The 21,390-nt window shown below is 44.0% G+C and overlaps 1 protein-coding gene across 1 annotated transcript in view; it reads left to right on the forward strand.

The window, feature by feature from the left end:
* The first annotated feature begins 15,538 nt into the window (after nucleotides 1-15,538).
* The window catches only part of HNRNPUL1 (heterogeneous nuclear ribonucleoprotein U like 1), a 38,068-nt gene continuing 32,216 nt past the window's right edge, over nucleotides 15,539-21,390 (forward strand). The window contains exon 1 of the mRNA XM_068250617.1: nucleotides 15,539-15,748. Within this exon, the coding sequence (XP_068106718.1) occupies nucleotides 15,679-15,748 (70 nt within the window). The 5' untranslated portion in view covers nucleotides 15,539-15,678. The remainder of the gene's footprint in view (nucleotides 15,749-21,390) is intronic.

Consider the following 21,390-nt stretch of genomic DNA (forward strand, 5'->3'; position numbering starts at 1 on the left):
GAAGCCCATGCTGTGCATCAGAGAAAGGATTTGTCATCGGACGCAAAAGGGAGACAGAGGCGCAGAGGAGCATGTTGGCTAGATCAGGTGAGAGTTTCCCTGCAGTTGTAGTGCAGTTGTAGTGTAGCTGGGGGGAGTGGGTGTAGTGTAGTGTATTGTAGAGTGTAGTGCATTGTAGTGTAGCTTAGCTGGTGGGGCAGCAGGGGTTAGTGTAGTATAGTGCAGTGTAGTTGGGAGGGCAGAAGGGGTTAGTGTATCTGGGAAGTGTAGCTTAGAAGGAGACAGTTTGGGGGAAAAGGTCTACATGATGTCCCTGCTCCATGAACACACCTAAATTTAGTATATATATATGTGTGTGTGTGTATATATATATATATATATATATATATATATATATATATATATATATCCCCCCTGATTATTGCCCTCTAAGCCTGGGTGCGTCTTATATTCCGGTGCTTCTTATATTCCGAAAAATAATACATAATTAGTGTCTCAAAGCTAACTCTGTGGATTTCCACAGAACATACACTGTCGGTGGGCCTTCAGGACAGGGTTGGAAACACTGACCTGGTACAATATTGTATAATAGTTTTGGCTAACAATGTGCTAAGGATCAAACCTGGTGTAGACATACAGCAGAGTCCCCGTTATCCCGGAATTCAGGCAACCAGAAGTCTCAACTAATCGGCATGCCTGAAGGATAACAGGGACCTCTTTGTGAGGGCTTTTTCGCTGTGCTGGAAGGCAGTAAAATACACCAGCGATGTGTAGCAGCCTCCCTGTATCTCCTTGCGGGCTCCTAGCGGCTTCCGGCACCAGTGTACGGAAGCCGGCATGTCACATGACCCGATGCGGGTCAGCTGACACTCTGGCTTCCGTGCACTGGGGAAGCAGGAAAAATACTCGGAGCCTGCGGGGAGATACAGGAAGCCTGCTACACATCGCTGGAGGCTCGGTAAGTATTTAAGGGGGGAGGTTAGGGCTAATTCAGCCAGTTGCAAAGCAACCGGCAAGCACAGGTATCCGGCATCACGCGACCCCTGCGAGTGCTGGATACTGGGGACTGTGCTGTATTTCGCACTGTGCAAAACATATGTAGTATGGATCAGAGCAGGATCATCCAAAAAGTATCCTAGATAGGTGCATGGGGCCAGTAGGTGACAGGGGTGCAACTGCCACTGTATGACCCTTCTCCCATCTTAGATTACCATAAGGCGGAGCCAAAGCTACTACCTTGTCTAGGGTCCAATTTCATCTTAATCTAACTCTGAGTATGGTGGAAAAAGTATCTGGAATGTTCCTGTTATGGGTGAATAAAACAGCAGTAACAATCCAATAAGGCCTTCTGCTTTTCTGCCAGGAAGGTTCCAGTACTGAGGAAACTGTACAGCAAGGGAGTAAACAGGAAAGAGACAATGAAAGAAGAAGAGATAGGACGGGCGTGGCTACAGATCATGGGGGGCAGCACAGAACTTTACCAGAACAACTTTACACCTTACATTAGCCCCTCACACATAACCAGTCAGAAATCCACCCTTAAAAAACGACACAGAGAAAGAGTGTATAGGAGAGAAGATAGAAGAAATGTATGTAAGAGAGGGCGGATAGAGAGCTGGGAGAGAAACCTGTACAGAATTGTCTGCTTCATAAAAAATAAATCATGCAATAGATATGGACATGTGGCATTCTGCACATTTAATAAACTCTTGTGAGATGGTAGGAGTTCCCATGACAATTCCTTCTTCCACAGCCCTTTGACTTCAAATGTCATAAATTTACATGAGTGCTGAAAGTCAGTACAGAGAAATGGCTTGTGTAAGCTGCAGGTCTACAACTCAGCATGACAGGTGTGCAGACAAAGGTGATCATACCGTAACCTTGTCCTCTCTGGCACAGCAGCAGGGAAGTACAGCTGTACTGGCTGCAAAGATGGCTACCTCACTCCTATTCCCAGTAAAGGAAACGGACCACTCACATGAATGGAAAATCAGTCTAGATATTTGCCTTGTGGCGCTGAAGTAATGTACCTAGTGAAAGCAATGAGTAAGAATATTTCCCTTGTGGCACAGTAGTCTGGATACTTCCCTCGTGGCATGGTAGTCATGTACCTGGAGAAAAAAAGCAATGAGTCTAGATACTTCCCTGTGGCATGGTAGTCATGTACTTGGAGAAAAAAAGCAATGAGTCTAGATACTTCCCTCGTGGCATGGTAGTCATGTACCTGTGAAAGCAATGAGTCTAGATACTTCCCTCATAGCATGGTAGTCATGTACCTGGTGAAAGTAATGAGTCTGGATACTTCCCTCGTGGCATGGTAGTCATGTACCTGGTGAAAGCAATGAGTCTGGATACTTCCCTCGTGGCATGGTAGTCATGTACCTGGAGAAAAAAAAGCAATGAGTCTAGATACTTCCCCGTGGCATGGTAGTCATGTACTTGGAGAAAAAAAGCAATGAGTCTAGATACTTCCCTCGTGGCATGGTAGTCACGCACATGCGCAGAAAGTGCCCGGCAACAGGAGCTTGATCTAGGACGCTCACCGCCTGGCAGCGCAGACGTACTACTCCGGGTCATTGCGACCCGGAGTAGTAGAAGGCCCACGGATTTTGACATGTCATTGGGATCCAGGAGACCATGTCAGTGTTACAGCACCACCCGGTGGTGGAAGAAGGGTGATGGCAGAGTCTCTTCCATCACCCCACTTTCACTACCGGGTGGTGCTGGAACACTGACACAGTCTCCTGGATCCGGATTACATCGTATAAATGATCAGATGTGATTGAGACCCAAAAGACCTGCCAGAAGTTCAGAGCCACGGGTGGAGGAAGAGAAGAAGCTGTTCAGAACAAGAAACTATAAGTGCTCCCTGCCGCCCACTCCTTTGTCTGCACTAGACAACCAAATGAAATTTTGGTGACCCGGACTCCACCTTAGTCATATGCCTATGTACAGTATGTATCATGTAGTGTATGTATTGTAGTTTTGGGCCAATTTTTAGGGGGAAGCAAATTAACCTAACTGTATGTTTTTGGAATGTGGGAGTAAACCGGAGTGCCCAGTGGAAACCCACGCAGACACAGGGAGAACATACAAAGTCCTTGCAGATGTTGACCTGGCTGGGATTTGAACCAGGGACCCAACACTGCAAGGCGAGAGCGCTAACCACTAAGCCACCATGCAACAATAACTATGTCTCTGCAGTCTGTCCATTTCTGGACACTCCCAGAGTCAGGGCCGGGCCGAGGCATAGGCTGGAGAGGCTCCAGCCTCAGGGCGCAGTGTAGGAGGGGGCGCACAATTCATTCAGCTGTCATTCCTAATTGTGTTTTAAGCAGAAAGAAATAAGAAAAGGGGATACATGACAGTGACTGCAAGCCAGATAACTAGATATTGAGGTGTTGGGGAGGTTGTGGGCCCTGTGGCACCTCTTAGTCTAATAGCAATCAGTGTGTGACAGCTGGGGTGGGAGGGATGGAGGGGCGCACTTTGGTGTCTCAGCCTTGGGTGCTGGAGGACCTTGTCCCGCCTCTGCCCAGAGTAGACGGTGTTGTGAGCCCACTTTATTGCAATTCCTTCAGCACAATTGGGAGTTATCGTTGGAAAACATTGCTAGCTTGTGGGGTGTGAGGTACCATTTTAGTAAGATCTTGCTAAATGTTTCCCAATGGGTAAAACAGTGGGAGTATTTTTTTTATCTGATATGAGGCAGAAATTACTTGCGTTGCTTATAAATATTGTAGTCCACGGACCAACCAGCAAAGTATTTATCTACAGTGGCTGGGTGGTGATCCAGTAGTTCATTATACCAAGTTGACATACCCCCTCTCATTGCATCCCAAGATGTGCCTTGGTAGAGCAGGAAGGCTCGAACAAGGGGATTTATGTATGGCAGGGAACACACTTGTACGTTTTCGTGCGCGTTTTCTGCACAGAAAAATTGAGAACTCATGTTAATCAATGTGATAGTTCACACTTACTGTGTTTTTCACACGCAGAAAAAAAACTGACATTCTGCATGATGACTCTGCACATTTTGGCAGTTTTCTCTATCAATTACATCAGCTGCTGTGAAAAACGTGCGCGTTTTCCTGCATGAAAACGCACTTGGGCCTATATGCAATTCACTTTTTCTCCTGAGTTTCCTCCTATGAGATCATTTTTCATCTTCTCTTTAAAATACTTTTTCAGCACCTTGCAATTGAAAAAGTACCAAAAATGATGTGAAAAAGTACTATTAAAATTATTTTGAGTATTTTCTCTCTTACTGGTGGTTTAAAAGGCATTTTATTGACAAGTTTAAAAATATCACCTATGAGAAAAACTCAGGAGAAAAGTGAATTGCATAGTGGCCTTGGTGTGCAGAAAAAGTATGCAGAAAAACGCGCGCGCAAAACCGAAAGTTAAAGGGAACCTGTACTGAGTAAAATTATTTAAAATAAACACATGAGGTAACTTCAAATGAACATTACATAGTTACCTTGCCATCAGTTCCTCTCAGAAGCTCACCATTTTCTTCCGACAATGATTCCTTCCAGTTCTGACAACATTTTGTCAGAACTGAAATATACCAGTTGCTGTCAGTTATGTAACAGTTGCTGTCAGTTATAGCTGAGAGGACAACTGATGTGCCAGGTAATGTCTATGTTTCCCTATAGCTCAAGTGGGTAATGTTACAGTTTAACAGTGTGCTGCCCAGAAAACTGTTATGGAGTAAAAGCCATTTTCAAAATGGAGGACGGACAATTCCCTTGATCAGAGTGGACAAACAGGTCGCGGGAGAGGAGAAAGTGATTGAGGAGTAGACTACAAGGGAGATAAGTATGACCTGTGCATGTTTATTTAGACTTTTAATTTTCAGTTCAGGTTTTCTTTAAGTGTGTTCCCTGCCTTAATGGGATAGTTAGTCGTAGGTGAAACGATCTTTTGGAACGCCCATATTGCTGTACTAGAACTTCAAAGGGTTTGAGGTTTTTTTTTATCATGAAATACATAATTCAGAGAGTGAATACCAGAGGTAGACCAGGATTTCAGGTTAACTGACTCTATGGCCCATATGCAATTACATTTTTCACCTGACTTATCTCCTAGCAGATAATTTTCATCTTCTCTGTAAACAAAATTTTCAACATTTTACAATTAAAAAAGTACCCAATAGTTGGCGAAAAAGTACTATCAAATTTATTTTGAGCATTTTCTTGCTTTCTGGTGGCTTAAAACGTATTTTATGACACATTGTGAAAATATCACCTAGGAGAAATCTCAGGAGAAAAAGTGAATTGCATAAGGGCCCTTCAGAGAATAAATATCGGTACTTAATATAAACAAATTCTATGAGTAGTACAATTAGCGCTAGGTGATACAATTAATGAGCTGCACGTTACATTAGGGAATCCCATCAACCCCCAAAAGACAATTTGTAGAATATAAAATTAATAATAACATGCGCTAAAGAGCAGAAATACTTCACAATTTATTCAATGCTTTAAAATCATAAAATGTACAACACCTGTTTCAAATAACCCACCATACGTAACACTGCTTTCATTCAACCACTCACACACACCATAGAGGGGCCCTCTATTCAATCCTATTTCACCAGTGTCATAGATTTCTCTAAAATCACAAGAAAGGACTAGTGTTCCTTTATAGGGCTTCTATCCCTTGATCGGATCAGTTCAATTCCCTAGGGTTCTTTCCACAGTAAAATTCACACTGTTACCCTCAGAGTCCAGATCCTCTTGGTTAGTTACAATTCCGTCAGATAAACTCACGTGTCCCTTAGGGTAGGAGATTGGTAGCCGCTTCCCACAGCGATGTACTCGTACAGCAGGATTCCCCCGCTTTGACCTCCTTGCGTGCAGGATACCTCTCCCACAACAGTCTGCTCGCTTGCTCTCTCAGCGTCTCCGGCTTCTTCCGGCGGCATACATAGGTTCCGTCTGAAAGATTCAGACCTCGCTCTCCGCACTTCCGCTCAGCTGATCCGGCTAACGTATCAATTTAGGTGACGTCACCACACAGCTTCTGGGTCTTTGTTTACAAGTGGCTGCTGCGCGCTTACGCAGCCAACTCAGTCCAGAGCTTCTTAGCAGATGCTTATAGCATAAAAACAACCTCTACGCGTTTCAGCCAATACGTTGGCCCTCATCAGGAGGAATTAGTAATGCACAGGAGGCCAGTCAGTTCTCCTACCTTTATAGTGCAGGGTCACCATTTTGCTCCATCATTTCACACCACCCTTATGCAAATCTGTAGTTGGATCCTTTCTTCTTAAAGCAACATATTTCAATATTCCTTCACTTTGGACACTGATGAATATAATACACAGCACATCCCTCTTGCCACACTCATCAAGCAAGATGCATCCTCACCTCATCAATCACCACCCCACATAAAAAATTACATAAAATTGACTCTTTTGAGATTACTTAAAAAAGGCAAAAAACTCCATTTCGCTATTAAGGCCTTTAGGTACCAATGTGTCCAACTGGTAAATCCACTTAGACTCTTTTTGTGACATCTTGCCTATATAGTCACCGCCCCTTTTGGCTGGATGGACAATTTCCAAACCATAAAAAATAGTCCCCTTTAAAAGGCCTCTGTGTTTCTCTTTATAGTGCTTAGACAACGGGTGTCCCTCATTTTTCTTTTCTATATTATTAAAATGTTCCCCGATCCTCCTCTGTAGGGACCTTTTTGTCCTCCCCACATATCTTTTTTGGCAGGGGCATTGGATGCAATAAATCACGCCACTGGTTGTGCATGTGATAGAATCTTTAATCTTATAGGTCGTTAAGTCAGGTGCTTTAACCTCCACTATCCTCCCTGGGTTGCTTGTTCTCCTGCAATTAAGGCAAAAGCCACACCTCATAAACCCTCCCCTTCCACGTTCTTGTACTGTATCCATCCCATATTTACATTCATTAGCTGCTGTGGCTATGGATAGTCCAATATTTGGTGCTCTCTTAAAAATTAATTTAGGCCTCAGGTATCAGCTCCCCCAAGGTTTTATTTTCCTTTAATACATCCCAGTGTTTGCGGATTATCCCCGCTATTTTATTTGATTGTGTAGTATGCTGAAATAACATGCTAAAGTTATTCGCATCCCACTCGGTTTTATTTTGATTTTTATTATTATTAGTGGACAGTAATTCCTCTCGGGGCTTCAATCCTACTATTCTCCTGGATTCCTCCACCTGTCCTATCGGGTATCCTTTCTCCAAGAAGCAGTCCACGAGCCTATCCGCCTCCACCTCATACTCCTCCATTTCCGCACAATTGCGACGTAGCCTCGTGAACTGCCCCCTGGGGATATTATCCAACCATCGAGGGAGATGGCAACTGGTGTATAAAATATAACTATTGACATCAACTGTCTTCTGGAAAGTTCTTGTCTTTATAGACTGAGCCTCAACATATAATTCCAGGTCCAAAAAATTTACACTGCTAGTACTAACATTCGCAGTGAACTTGATCCCCCAGTCGTTTTCACCCATGTACTCAATATATCTTTCCAGAGATGCCTCATCTCCCCTCCAAATTAATAGCACGTCTTCAATAAAACGACGCCAGAGGACCAGGTTCGCACCACCACCTCGTTCCCCAAAAACATATTCCTCTTCCCAATGGGACATGAACAAATTAGCATAGGCCGGTGCGAACCGGGTCCCCATAGCTGTACCCCCTTTCTGTAGGTACCACCTCCCACCATATTCAAAATAATTATGTTCCAAAATAAATTTAATGGATTTGAGGATGAAGCATCTCTGTTCTTCACTTAACATCTCATCTTTTTCTAAATAAAATCCGACTGCTTCCAGTCCCCTTTCGTGTTTAATTATTGTGTATAAAGAGGATACATCCATAGTACACAGTACCCAATTCTCTTCCCACTGCAGACCCTCTAATATATTCAGGATATGTTTAGTGTCTTCTAGATAGGCCTTGGTGTACTTTACATGCTGTTGCAAAAAGGAGTCCACGTACCTCAAAAGGTTTGCAGTTAATGATCCCACCCCCGATATGATTGGCCTGCCAGGCGGATTATTAATATCTTTATGTACCTTTGGCAGGTGGTAGAACAGTGGCCGTCTTGGAAATTTCACATCCAAGAACTCGTACTCATTCTGGTTGAGAATCCCTTGTTGTGATCCTTCATCCAACAAATTCTTTAGTTCCTCCGCAAATCTAATGGTTGGGTCAATACTCAAGACGTAATAGGTCTCTGAGTCACCCAACAGGCGTAGTGCCTCATTTTGATATGCCGAGGAGTCCTGAATCACAATACCACCCCCCTTATCTGCTGGGCGTATTGTTATTTCTGGATCTTTCCGAAGTTCACGTAAGGCTTTCCTCTCACCACAGGATAAATTATCATATCCAAACTTACTGACCTTCAAGTGTCTGATGTCTTTCTCCACTAAATTTTCGAAAGCAGTCATTGCTTCACTATATTCAGTCTGTGGAAAAAAGGTCGAGGGATTTCTCAATGTGGTGTGCATGGAGGACGATTGAATATTATCCCTTTGTGTGGGGTTCTTCAAAAAATATTTCCTTAAACACATCTTTCTCGTGAATTTCTTCACGCTTATATATGTGTCAAATTTATTAATTTTATTATTAGGAGCAAATTTTAGACCTTTTGCTAGAAGGTGAGTTTCCTCTTTTTTAAGGGTACGTTTACTTAAATTAAACACCCCACCCCCCACGATGTCCACCTCTTCACTATCTATTTCTTTTTTACGTTTCTTCCCACCCCCCCTGCACCCCCTTTTACGTTTCCTGCTCGTGGTGTCCGTAAAAAATATTGACTAATTGAATTCCTTGGTTCTTCCACTATTATATTACTTCTATTTCTATTATTACTCCTCAAATTGCTGGTTCTACCCTTCTGTCCTTGATAGGGTGTTTGATTTGGCATTGATATATGCCCCGTATTCCTTCTAAAGGTCTCCTGTCCCTTCAGGAGCGGGCCTCTTGGTGTCCTATTTTTAATAGCTGAACCCCCCTCCAAGGTTGTAGCCTCCCTTGGATTCCTATCCAATGGGGAGTACCTATTGAATGTCGGGATGTTAAATCTACCGGGACTAGGTGTGGTTCGCTTACCTCCACTGAATCTGCTATTCCTTCTAGGGCTTCTACTGCCTGATCTAGATCGATTGGTCCCACTTACTCTTATATTGTTAACTCGTCCCCCATTCCCCACACCGAGAATTCCCTCGATATTATCCGTTGGGGCCAAGGGGTGGGCCGAGGGTAAAACTTCTCTTTCCTCATCCTCACTAAACTCATCTGTCTGTTCTTCTTCACTGATCATCTCAAAACCCCGCAGTGTGGAGCACCTGGCACCCTCTTCATCACTCTCCATCCCCTCCCCCGTCTCATCTATAGTCTCAAGTGTCCCCATCATACTTTCACACTGAGATTTTTCCACCTCCACACTTTCCTCTACCATTACTCTTAATTGCTCATCTCCTTCCATAGGGACCGAGTCTCTAACAAATTTCCTTAATTTCTTGCCCACTATCTCCTTTTCCAGTAACTCTAATCTGTTACAAATACTCACCTCCATATTGTGATATTGCTCCAATGACCTAAAGGGGGCCAGTTTTTCCTGTACCTCTTTAATACTTTCCCCTAGATTTTCTGACTGTGCCTTTCTTGCATCAATAATAAATTGCATTGTCTCCATCGAGAACACGTGAAACATATAGTCCCACTTGGCCAATGTTTCACCATCTGCCAAATCTTCAGACAAAACCTTAGTTACTGCCAGGCCGACCGGGGCTATTTCCCACTGCAAATACTTTTCCAAGGATGCCACCTCCCATATATTCTTAGTTTCCTTCACCAATAATTTTTCCAACTCCTTTAGTTGGAATACTATATCACCTTTACTTCCCTGAGATCCATCCTGTTCTTTAAAAAATTCCCTAATCCGTTCCCCTCGATTATTCCTAAACTTCCACAAATCACCTCTTGCCGCCATATTATGTAGGGAATTAATATAAACAAATTCTATGAGTAGTACAATTAGCGCTAGGTGATACAATTAATGAGCTGCACGTTACATGGGGGAATCCCATCAACCCCCAAAAGACAATTTGTAGAATATAAAATTAATAATAACATGCGCTAAAGAGCAGAAATACTTCACAATTTATTCAATGCTTTAAAATCATAGTTAGTCGTTTTTACCCATGTACTCAATATATCTTTCCAGAGATGCCTCATCTCCCCTCCAAAATAATAGCACGTCGTCAATAAAATGACTGGGGGATCAAGTTCACTGCGAATGTTAGTACTAGCAGTGTAAATTTTTTGGACCTGGAATTATATGTTGAGGCTCAGTCTATAAAGACAAGGACTTTCCAGAAGACAGTTGATGTCAATAGTTATATTTTATACACCAGTTGCCATCTCCCTCGATGGTTGGATAATATCCCCAGGGGGCAGTTCACGAGGCTACGTCGCAATTGTGCGGAAATGGAGGAGTATGAGGTGGAGGCGGATAGGCTCGTGGACTGCTTCTTGGAGAAAGGATACCCGATAGGACAGGTGGAGGAATCCAGGACAATAGTAGGATTGAAGCCCCGAGAGGAATTACTGTCCACTAATAATAATAAAAATCAAAATAAAACCGAGTGGGATGCGAATAACTTTAGCATGTTATTTCAGCATACTACACAATCAAATAAAATAGCGGGGATAATCCGCAAACACTGGGATGTATTAAAGGAAGATAAAACCTTGGGGGAGCTGATACCTGAGAGGCCTAAATTAATTTTTAAGAGAGCACCAAATATTGGACTATCCATAGCCACAGCAGCTAATGAATGTAAATATGGGATGGATACAGTACAAGAACGTGGAAGGGGAGGGTTTATGAGGTGTGGCTTTTGCCTTAATTGCAGGAGAACAAGCAACCCAGGGAGGATAGTGGAGGTTAAAGCACCTGACTTAACGACCTATAAGATTAAAGATTCTATCACATGCACAACCAGTGGCGTGATTTATTGCATCCAATGCCCCTGCCAAAAAAGATATGTGGGGAGGACAAAAAGGTCCCTACAGAGATGGATCGGGGAACATTTTAATAATATAGAAAAGAAAAATGAGGGACACCCGTTGTCTAAGCACTATAAAGAGAAACACAGAGGCCTTTTAAAGGGGACTATTTTTTATGGTTTGGAAATTGTCCATCCAGCCAAAAGGGGTGGTGACTATATAGGCAAGATGTCACAAAAAGAGTCTAAGTGGATTTACCAGTTGGACACATTGGAACCTAAAGGCCTTAATAGCGAAATGGAGTTTTTTGCCTTTTTTAAGTAATCTCAAAAGAGTCAATTTTATGTAATTTTTTATGTGGGGTAGTGATTGATGAGGTGAGGATGCATCTTGCTTGATGAGTGTGGCAAGAGGGATGTGCTGTGTATTATATTCATCAGTGTCCAAAGTGAAGGAATATTGGAATATGTTGCTTTAAGAAGAAAGGATCCAACTACAGATTTGCATAAGGGTGGAGTGAAATGATGGAGCAAAATGGTGACCCTGCACTATAAAGATAGGAGAACTGACTGGCCTCCTGTGCATTACTAATTCCTCCTGATGAGGGCCAACGTATTGGCTGAAACGCGTAGAGGTTGTTTTTATGCTATAAGCATCTGCTAAGAAGCTCTGGACTGAGTTGGCTGCGTAAGCGCGCAGCAGCCACTTGTAAACAAAGACCCAGAAGCTGTGTGGTGACGTCACCTAAATTGATACGCTAGCCGGATCAGCTGAGCGGAAGTGCGGCGAGCGAGGTCTGAATCTTTCAGACGGAACCTACGTATGCCGCCGGAAGAAGCCGGAGACGCTGAGAGAGCAAGCGAGCAGACTGTTGTGGGAGAGGTATCCTGCACGCAAGGAGGTCAAAGCGGGGGAATCCTGCTGTACGAGTACATCGCTGTGGGAAGCGGCTACCAATCTCCTACCCTAAGGGACACGTGAGTTTATCTGACGGAATTGTAACTAACCAAGAGAATCTGGACTCTGAGGGTAACAGTGTGAATTTTACTGTGGAAAGAACCCTAAGGGAATTGAACTGATCCGATCAAGGGATAGAAGCCCTATAAAGGAACACTAGTCCTTTCTTGTGATTTTAGAGAAATCTATGACACTGGTGAAATAGGATTGAATAGAGGGGCCCTCTTTTGTGTGTGTGAGTGGTTGAATGAAAGCAGTGTTACGTATGGTGGGTTATTTAAAACAGGTGTTGTACATTTTATGATTTTAAAGCATTGAATAAATTGTGAAGTATTTCTGCTCTTTAGCGCATGTTATTATTAATTTTATATTCTACAAATACCGGTACTTGTTACAGGAATCTGAATTTCCACAGGGTCAGATATTTCTTTTCGTATGGATCTATGTTTTCCCCAGGCATGGAGAGTGGATTTGATACATTCAAAGTTTAATGATAAATAATGTCTAAAATATATATTTTTTAAATCATGAGGTATATGCTGAGCTTTCCTTGACATTTTCAGGCCATCAAAATGGATGTTAAAGTGGATCCGAGATGAACTTTTACTCATTGCATAATTATGTTCCTTTCCTATTGTTTGTGGGGCATTCCTCAAGCCAAATACTTTTTTGTTTTTGTTTTAATACTCTAATTCCCTATAAACTAAACAAGCCACACCCACAAGTTTTCAGAGAGTCAAGGCACTTTCAGACAGTAGCAAGGGCTCATGTGAGCTCAGTCTGGGCAGGAGGAGGGGGAGGCATTACTAGCCAGAGATTTCAGAGGCAGATGAAGGAAGAGGGGGGATTAGGTTTTTTGCTCAAGATGCAGGTAAGCCTGCCTCTGTGTAATGTTTACAAACAACATGTCTGCTGTCGTATCACAGGAAGAAATAATCATATTCTATTAAAGCTGTTTGCAGATAGATTTGCTGTGTAAACTATCTAAACTTTAGATAAGATATATAGACAAGTTACTTGTTATAGTTAGTTTTTCATCTCGGATCTGAGATGAGATAACTAAGAGCGTTGTTCATCTTCATGAAGATGATGAGACTTCTGTGTCACACTTATAGAACGAGTACAACTGACTAGGCAAGACATTGAGATACATGTGTAAACCCTAGTCCTGGCTGAGCAGAAAAGCCAGCTAAACAGCATTTTTTAAAGAAACGATAATAATGATAGCAGCCCAATCTCCCACTGACTGCAGTGTTTCTCATGTACGCCTGCTCGGCACCTCCCCCCCCCCCCCTCATACTACCCAGGTAAATCCATACAGAGGAGGGGGAGAGTACTTTCCTGATGTGTTCTTTCAGCAACTTTGAAAATTGGGTATTAGCATAACAGAAATCTACAGAATGTTTGAGATAATTACACAATTGAATTTAAAACACCACATGCAATAATTGGCAATTGTATTTCAGTGCGGCCATATTAGAAGGCTCAGCCGGCGCTTCCATAGAGGCGATGGCCCCAGAGCCTGTAGGGGCCCCCAAGGTGTCTCCCCCCTCTCCTCTCCATTTGGAGATCTAGCTGGTTCCTAAGTGGGAACCTAGAGAAAATCACAGAGGGGCTGGTATAATTATCAGAAATCTATTTATTATTATTATTTAGTATTTATATAGCGCCGACCTCTTCCACAGCGCTTGGAAGAACAAAGAGAAATCGAGAGCCCAATATGGTGTAGTATTGTTAAGTTGGTTGTGGTTTAAAGCAAAGTATTTAGATATACTCACAAACATGGGTTACCCATAGGCAACCACTTTAAGTGCAGGTGGGGAGTATTAGAACCTGACCCCACTCAGGTTTTTAAGATGTTGCTCTCTGTAGATAGGAAACGGGGTAGCACCCCTCCACCGAGGATGGTATCAAGATTTCAGCAAGGCTTGGTGTACAGAGGCGCCAGAGTAGAATAAAAACGTTTAAAAACCGTCTAAAAGAGGGGGATGTTCAGGTGGACTTACCTCCCTCGAAAATATAGAACTCAATTGAGTCACAATATATCAATACAAAAATTTTACTTAACTCCACTTAGTGCAACGCGTTTCACAGGTGTAGTCCTGCTTCATCAGGCAAACAGGAGTATAGCACGATGGGTCTAAATGCAGAAGTGAGCGCAGAGGTTGGCGACCAACCCACCATCCAATTCGATAATTATTATTGAATCGGATGAAAATCAGTGCCGCCAACAGCATGCCCGATCGATAATTTTGGGCCGAAACTGGTCGCATGTTGGGCCGAAACTGGTCAGACATGCTGCAAGATGGTTGATAGTGTACGCAGTAACACCGTGCAATATCTGTGAGCCCTCATATTACAGAGGGGTTATAATTTGGCCAGTCATTGGCTAATCAAAATTATATGTGTGTATGCACTTAAAGTATCTTGAGGATTCTATTGAGCTCATGTTTGTAGATTGACTACAATTATGTACAGGCACAGCAAAATTCTCACTGTAGTAGCCCTACATAAAAAATAAAAAGCACACGTAATAGTGAAGAACTAAGGCTATCAGCGTCAGAAATGAGGTGGCCATACATCAATTTGGCAGCAGATCAACCAAGAGACAGATCTCTCTTTTATTGAATCTGATCGGAGAGAAATCTGCCCTGGCACTGCAGGCCTATTCGTGATCTCTGATTTCCCCATTAAATCTTTTAGGAATCCGCCTTGTGACGCCGCCACCCCCCAAATGATATGTGATGCCCGTGCATTTAAAAACTATACCTGTCCACTGTACTTCCGCATTGGCGCCCAACGTGGCTGCCAGCGTTATAGCATGTGAGCTATGTGTCATATAAAACACGTGTTATATGCCAGTAGTCACTTAAACCCAAATGCAAAAGTACATTGGACTCTAGCGGGTAATGGTGGGGGTAGCATATAACATTTGTGAGGGATAGCAGCTGGGGGTTCCGTTCTGTCGCTCAAGATGTTGCATGCTGTTACTGCCGTCTGCCAAGCACCCGGTCGACCATGTAATTTTCAGCCTGAAATTGGTTAAATTGTCTATCAGGCATGCTTGTTGCAGCACAGATTTTCATCTGATAATTATCAAATGACGCTAGTTGTATGGCCGCCTACATGCTTCTCCTGGTCCCTAGAATACTCCATTGTGAAAATCATTATGAATTATAGGTTGCATAATTGACTTTTCAAAACCAAATGCTTATTAGCCAAATGCAATCTCCTCTTCTATCCCCTCCATTTTACCTATAACACCCTATACTGCATGGCCACATGAATGCATATATAATTATTTTATTGTATGTATATAAATAGCTCAGAAAGTCATGAGACGTAACATAATGCGAGCAGAAAGATGGCGCATAGTCCATTGACTGAGTATCCACGTCCATCTCCATTCAAGCGCTCGCCTCCTCAGGTGTGCCAACATGGCGGCTCCACGACTGCCGTCGCCCAGGGAGACGCATCTTCCCCACATTCATTGGCCAGTTCCGTCTCCGCCCTCACAGCCCTAGCCAATGCGGGTACGCCGAGGTAAGGCGGGCGAAGGCCATTGGTCGGCTCAGCGTTCGTGCCGTAAGGTGTCAGCAGAGGGCCTTCTTGTGCAGTTCGTCGGCGAGGAGTGGGTTATCCTGAAGACGCCATTTTGTCCGCCCGCTTGCGATACCCGCGCGTGAGGCAGAGAGGTGTGAGCAGCAGAGAATGGGGGATCATTACCACCGAGGCGGATACCCACCGGGGCCTCCCAGAGATTTCCGCAGAGATGACCGATGTGAGTGTGGGATGGGGGGAAGGGAGGCGCAGGGCTGCTGGAGATAAGGGAGGAGGGGGCCGGGCTGCTTGGGAGGAACAATGGCAGAGCTGGACGTGCAGCCAGGGATCGTGCTGCTGCTGGCCTATAAGGGGGTACAGACACATCCATAGGGCATTAGTGAGGGCCCCTGTGCAGCCCCAGCACCCCCCTGTGCATCCCCAGTACCACTAAGGGTCAGTGACGCCGATGCATTGTAGGAAGGTTAGCCAGTAAATATTGGCTTTTGTTGCAGGAATGTTAGTGCCGATTGTTGTCATTTATTTAATGACTAACTTATGCAGAAGATCATATTGCAGCTTTCAGCTCTCTAGTAGAGATTAGCTATTAATTGTACTTTTTTTTTTTTGTAGATGTTCCATTTACATGATCAGGTCTTACAGAAGGCTGGACTTTGCATTTCAGATTTCACAGTAAATTAAAAATGATCGCCATTAGATGTGTTGCATTTGAATGCATTACACACGTGTTAGCGGACGTGCGACGGAATGCAGTCTATCCCGAGCGGATCTGCAGGAAAAGCGCCATCGTGCAGTGTGAACTGAGCCTTAGAGTGGGTTGTGCCATTCATTCTGATGAATGGCCATGCATCCACAATTTACAAAAAATACATGCTGCTGCTGAGGATGTTAGAACAGGCCCTGGTAAAACAATGGGTTCATTCTGCACCGTGATTCGGTTCCCATCTACAGCAGCCAGGACTTGCATGGCCAGCAGGAGCGTGTCCTATCTGGTGGTCTGAGGCAGATGCGTTACCTCCATAGGCTATAGAGGAAACTCATCCGCTTGTCCGGGATTATCGCTGACTGCACAAAAGTGCGGTCTGCTTACTCCCATGGATCTGTTGCAGATTGACAAGTGAGGGCTCTTTAAGGGCCCATTCACACTCCGGCGTTTACCGCTAATTGCCGGAGATCGCTAGCGCTTTTTAAAGCACTAGCGCAATATTAATAATAATAATAATAATAATAATGGCAGTATTTGTATAGCACCTTTCTCCTGTCGGACTCAAAGCGCTTGCGAGGCAGCCACTAGAGCGCACTCAATAGGCAGTAGCAGTGTTAGGGAGTCTTGCCCAATGAACTCCTTACTGAATTACTGGCTTACTGAACAGGCAGAGCCGAGATTCGAACCCAGGTCTCCCATGTCAGAGGCAGAGCCCTTAACCAGTACACCATCCAATATTAACTATATGGCAGTGATTTCACTGCTGCAATCGTCGGCAATTAGCGGAAGAAGAGAAATGCGCTACATGCAGCATTTTTTTTAGCTATTGCAATGTATTTCAATCACCTTCGCTCAAAAAATGCCAAAATATCCAGTGTTTTGTTTTTTTTTTATGCCAGCGCAAAACGCTAGTGCTAATCGCTAGTGTTTTGCATGAATGGGCCCTTACATTACATTTGATTTTTTGATGCATGCTAGTTTTTTTTGTTTTTTGCATTCTCTTCTTGTGTTAATACCATTCAGTTAAAATCGGAATCTCATTGTGATTTGCAGTGTAAAAGTAGCCTATAAGGCTCCTGTTTATAAAATAGGAGCAGTTCACTGTCAGTTTTGGGGTGCAGAAAAATGGACAAATGTCCGTTCTACTCTCGAGTGAGAATGGAGCCTGATACCCCGTTCCCACTTGCTTCCGCACAGTGTGCGGCCAGCGGGAGCAGTCAGTATTATGTCCACTCCGATGGTCCCCAGTGATCCGGCAGGATCCCAGGGCAGATGAGCTCCCCCATAGGCTATATGGGGGAATGCATCCGCCTTGCCTGGGACTATTATGGACTGCGCAGAAGTGCGGTCCGCTTACTGCAACAAATCCTGCGGATCCATTACAGTGTGATAAGTGTGACCGGCTCCTATGTATAACATAGACTTTCAAACTCTGCTTAGCAATGAGTGGAGAATGGGCAAAAATGTCCGTTCTCTGCGCTAGTGGGAACAGAGCATAATTGTAGTTAATAGTTAAGGGCTTCTTTCACTAAGGCGATTTGCAGCATTATCCTGCACACAAATTCCAACAGGGAACAGCAACTTATTGGAATCAGTCGGCTTCCTCTGAATTTGTGTGGGAAGGAAACGGACGGACAGCAGGAAACAATTGCATCACACATGCAAATCCCCATAGCTGTGCATGGGCGGAGTAAGGGGAATCAGATGCATAATCGCATGTGCGTCTTGGAAATGTGCACCAGTACAAGTGGAAAAGCGCCCCAATGCCAGTTTTTGGAACAACTTGCTTGAAGAGGCGGTCCCCCAACCATTACACAGGTACATGTCGCACTTCTGGGTTGCAGTGTCATTTGCTTCGACTTAGCTGATCAACTAAGGACTCTCAAAGGAATCCATAATTGATCGGTCTAATGGAATTGCCCGTAGCCACAACCAAGGAGTGCAGTGTGTACCAGCTGGGGGATAGTCTCTGTAATACACAAGCTCCACTTTAATTATTCATTAGGCTATGAATCTGATTAGCTTCTTTCAAAAGCCTGGTACACACGCCTTAGTTAAGTGGGTTGAGGCAGCTGGTGACAACCACCTCAGCCGACAATCAGGTGTGTGTACGGCAACCCGTGAACGATCCGCCGGGTGGGTCTACTCATCCGCAGTGACGCCAATCCCATTGTTTGCACTGCTACCATTCCCTCGCCCCTCCTGCCCGCTGATGTCACGCACTCGTGTTGGGTGACATCTGTCAAAGGTGTGTGCGTACCTAAAGTCAAATGTAGGTAAATTGAGGGAGCTAGTGTCTTTTAGGGAATCCAGCAGGAAACCTCAGGGAAATTCCACTAGTGTGATTGGGTGGGTGGCACCTTCCGGAACGGCCAGGCATTAGATAGGATGTAGTAAACTACGCCCACACTATTTCGGTCAAACTTGCTCAATATGCATAAGCAGTGCATTACTGCATGTTAATGTGTTGTATAGCTGCCGGATGCAGCATGCATAGTGTGCATGGGCACAAAAATTAGGTTGTCGTGCTGGGTTAATATCTCTGCATAGGGGGAGTAGGAGAGCTGAAAAGGTGCTCTATGGTGATAGGGAATGACCAGCTGCCCGGCTTCTCCCCACTTACCTAGTGTGGGTGACTATTGGATGGGAGAGCAGTCAGGACGGCAAAAAGTGTTTAGAAAAAAAATGCACTGACACTACAGGACATGAAGCTACAAGGGGACTGTCTTCTAAGTACTATGAGGCTAGGAACACACTAGGCAGAAACGCAGCAAAAAAACCACAAATGCACTGTGGAAAAACTATGGTTTTCTGCACTTCCTAGTGTGCTCCCATCTTCAATATATTTCTTGCAAACCGTACAGATGGATACCTGTGCATTGCTAATTTATCCACATTTACTATTGTGTGTGTGTGTGTGTTAGGGGGGGCAGTCGTTATAGGTCCTTTTTACAACAGAAGGCATTTGCTACTGTTCAGCGATAAGCAAAATCTCCCATGATGCATCACTGCTGAGTATGTAAATCATTCCTTTGTGTTCCTGAAAGCCAAACACAGTCAGACAGAGCTGTGGAGTCGGAGTCCGAGCAATTTTGGGTACCCGGAGTTGGTGATTTCACAAACTGAGTAGTCTGAGTTGGGAGTCGGATGATTTTTTTACATAATCTGCAGCCCTGATAAGTATTAGACTAAGGAGTCGGAGCCATTTTGAGTAGTCTGAGTCGGTGGTTTCATAATCTGAGTTGGGAGTCTGAAGATTTTTGTACCGACTCCACAGCCCTGCATTCAGAGCTGCCATCTGAGTAATCTGTAACAACCGACTGAACAAGTCTCACCACACAGAGCCATATTCATCCATGCTATACACTGATGAGGAGCGAGGACTTCCAAACAGCTGTATGCATGATAGATTCGTATGGCTTTAAAGGACACATCAGAGCAAGATAAATAAAACAAAATCTACTTACCTGGGGCTTCCTCCAGCCCCATGCAGCTGTCCTGTGCCCTCGCCACAGCTCTCCTTCCAGCCGGTGGCTCCTCTGGTGCGAGATACCACCTGCATGAGCGGATCTCGGAGTCGCGCTGGCGTCATCTGGACTGTACTTCGTAGGCAGAGAGCCGCTCATTGAGGCGCAGTAGATGCCGACTTGGCGAGGTCAGCATCTGCACCGGAGGGGATCGGAAGCCACCGGAGCTGTGGCGAGGACACAGGACGGCTGGTAGGGGCTGGAAAAGCCTGGGGTGAGTAGATTTTTTTTTTTTTTTTTTTTCTTCGGAACCTTCCCTTTTAAGAAGGCTAATTCATATTTATCTTTTTTTTTTTTTTTTTTTTTTTTTTTTTAGAAAGAAGGCTTCTTATTCCCTTTCAGTCCCTTGTAACTTCCCAGTGGTTCTGGGTCATGATGAGCCTGCAGGGTAACTTGCGTTAAAAATGGCAGGCTATACTAGGGCTTTAAAAATGAAGCCATTCTGGATCCATAATCAATTGTTATAACTTTCTTTGATTGTGAAAGGCTCTCTTTTTGCAATCAACAATTGCATAGATTTGTTTATAGTAAAGGTGCCTGTACATTACGGCAAATTTCTTTATTGAGCGATTAAAGAAACACTGAAGTCTCCTAATATACAGCTTTTTATTGCAAAAAGTTGTTCAACATGATTGCCCTAACTAAAACACAGCATCCCTGTGGCTGAAATCTAACTAAATCCACCCAAACTTCCCTCACAAAGTCCACGGCTTTCTGGGTCGTGGATTTTGCTGCCTCGTGTGCTTCCGTGGGAGGCAGAGCTTTCAGCTGCAGCTCTGCCTCCATGCGCGTCTATCAGCGCGTATCTCCGCCTCTCCCCCGCCCCTCTCAGTAAAGGAAGACTGAGGCGGGCGGAGGTGGAGATACATGCTGATAGACGCACATGGAGGCAGAGCTGCAGCTGAAAGCTCTGCCTCTCACGGAAGAGCTCCCCGCAGTGTGCCCCGGGGAGTTTGGGGGGATTTAGATTTCAGCCGTGGAGATGCAGCGTTTTAGTTAGGGCAATAATGTTGAACAGCTTTTTGCAATAAAAAGCTGAATTTTCGGAGACTTCAGAGTGTGGTTTATCAAAAATCAGTCTACTAATGCCCACCACACTGCAAGCGAGCTCCTATGTGACTCTCCACTGATTGAACTGAACCATGCTTTGAAACCAAAAATTATTTCTGTTTCGATCTAAATCATGTGAACTGTAGCAGATTCCTTCCGGATCTACCAATATTTTCCATCCTGCCTGATCAAGTTAATATGTTGATATGACCAGATCTTTGCCAGTTTCCAACGATCAAGCAGCATGGAACATAACATTGATTCTCCCCCAATCTATTTTAATCAAATAGTCGATTGAACTGGAAAATCAGTTTTTTTGGGGGCGGCACCTTTACAGTATGAAGTTAGCTTTTGCGGCAGTGTGATTAATAGTAGACGAAGTCCCGGTTGAAATATTTTTTATTACTGTGTGATACATGTTTATACAGGTAAATGATGGATAGAACGGAGATGGTTTGCCTTCTGTGAATAGTGATGATGCTATTGTGATAACACGACAGACAACGCTAACGCTAAAAAAGTGTGCTGCTACAGAAACCTCAACAGAAATGTTGCTAAAGTCCAATTTCCGGGAAAAGA

Source organism: Hyperolius riggenbachi, chromosome 8, assembly GCF_040937935.1.
Source record: "Hyperolius riggenbachi isolate aHypRig1 chromosome 8, aHypRig1.pri, whole genome shotgun sequence".
Classification (NCBI taxonomy): domain Eukaryota; kingdom Metazoa; phylum Chordata; class Amphibia; order Anura; family Hyperoliidae; genus Hyperolius; species Hyperolius riggenbachi.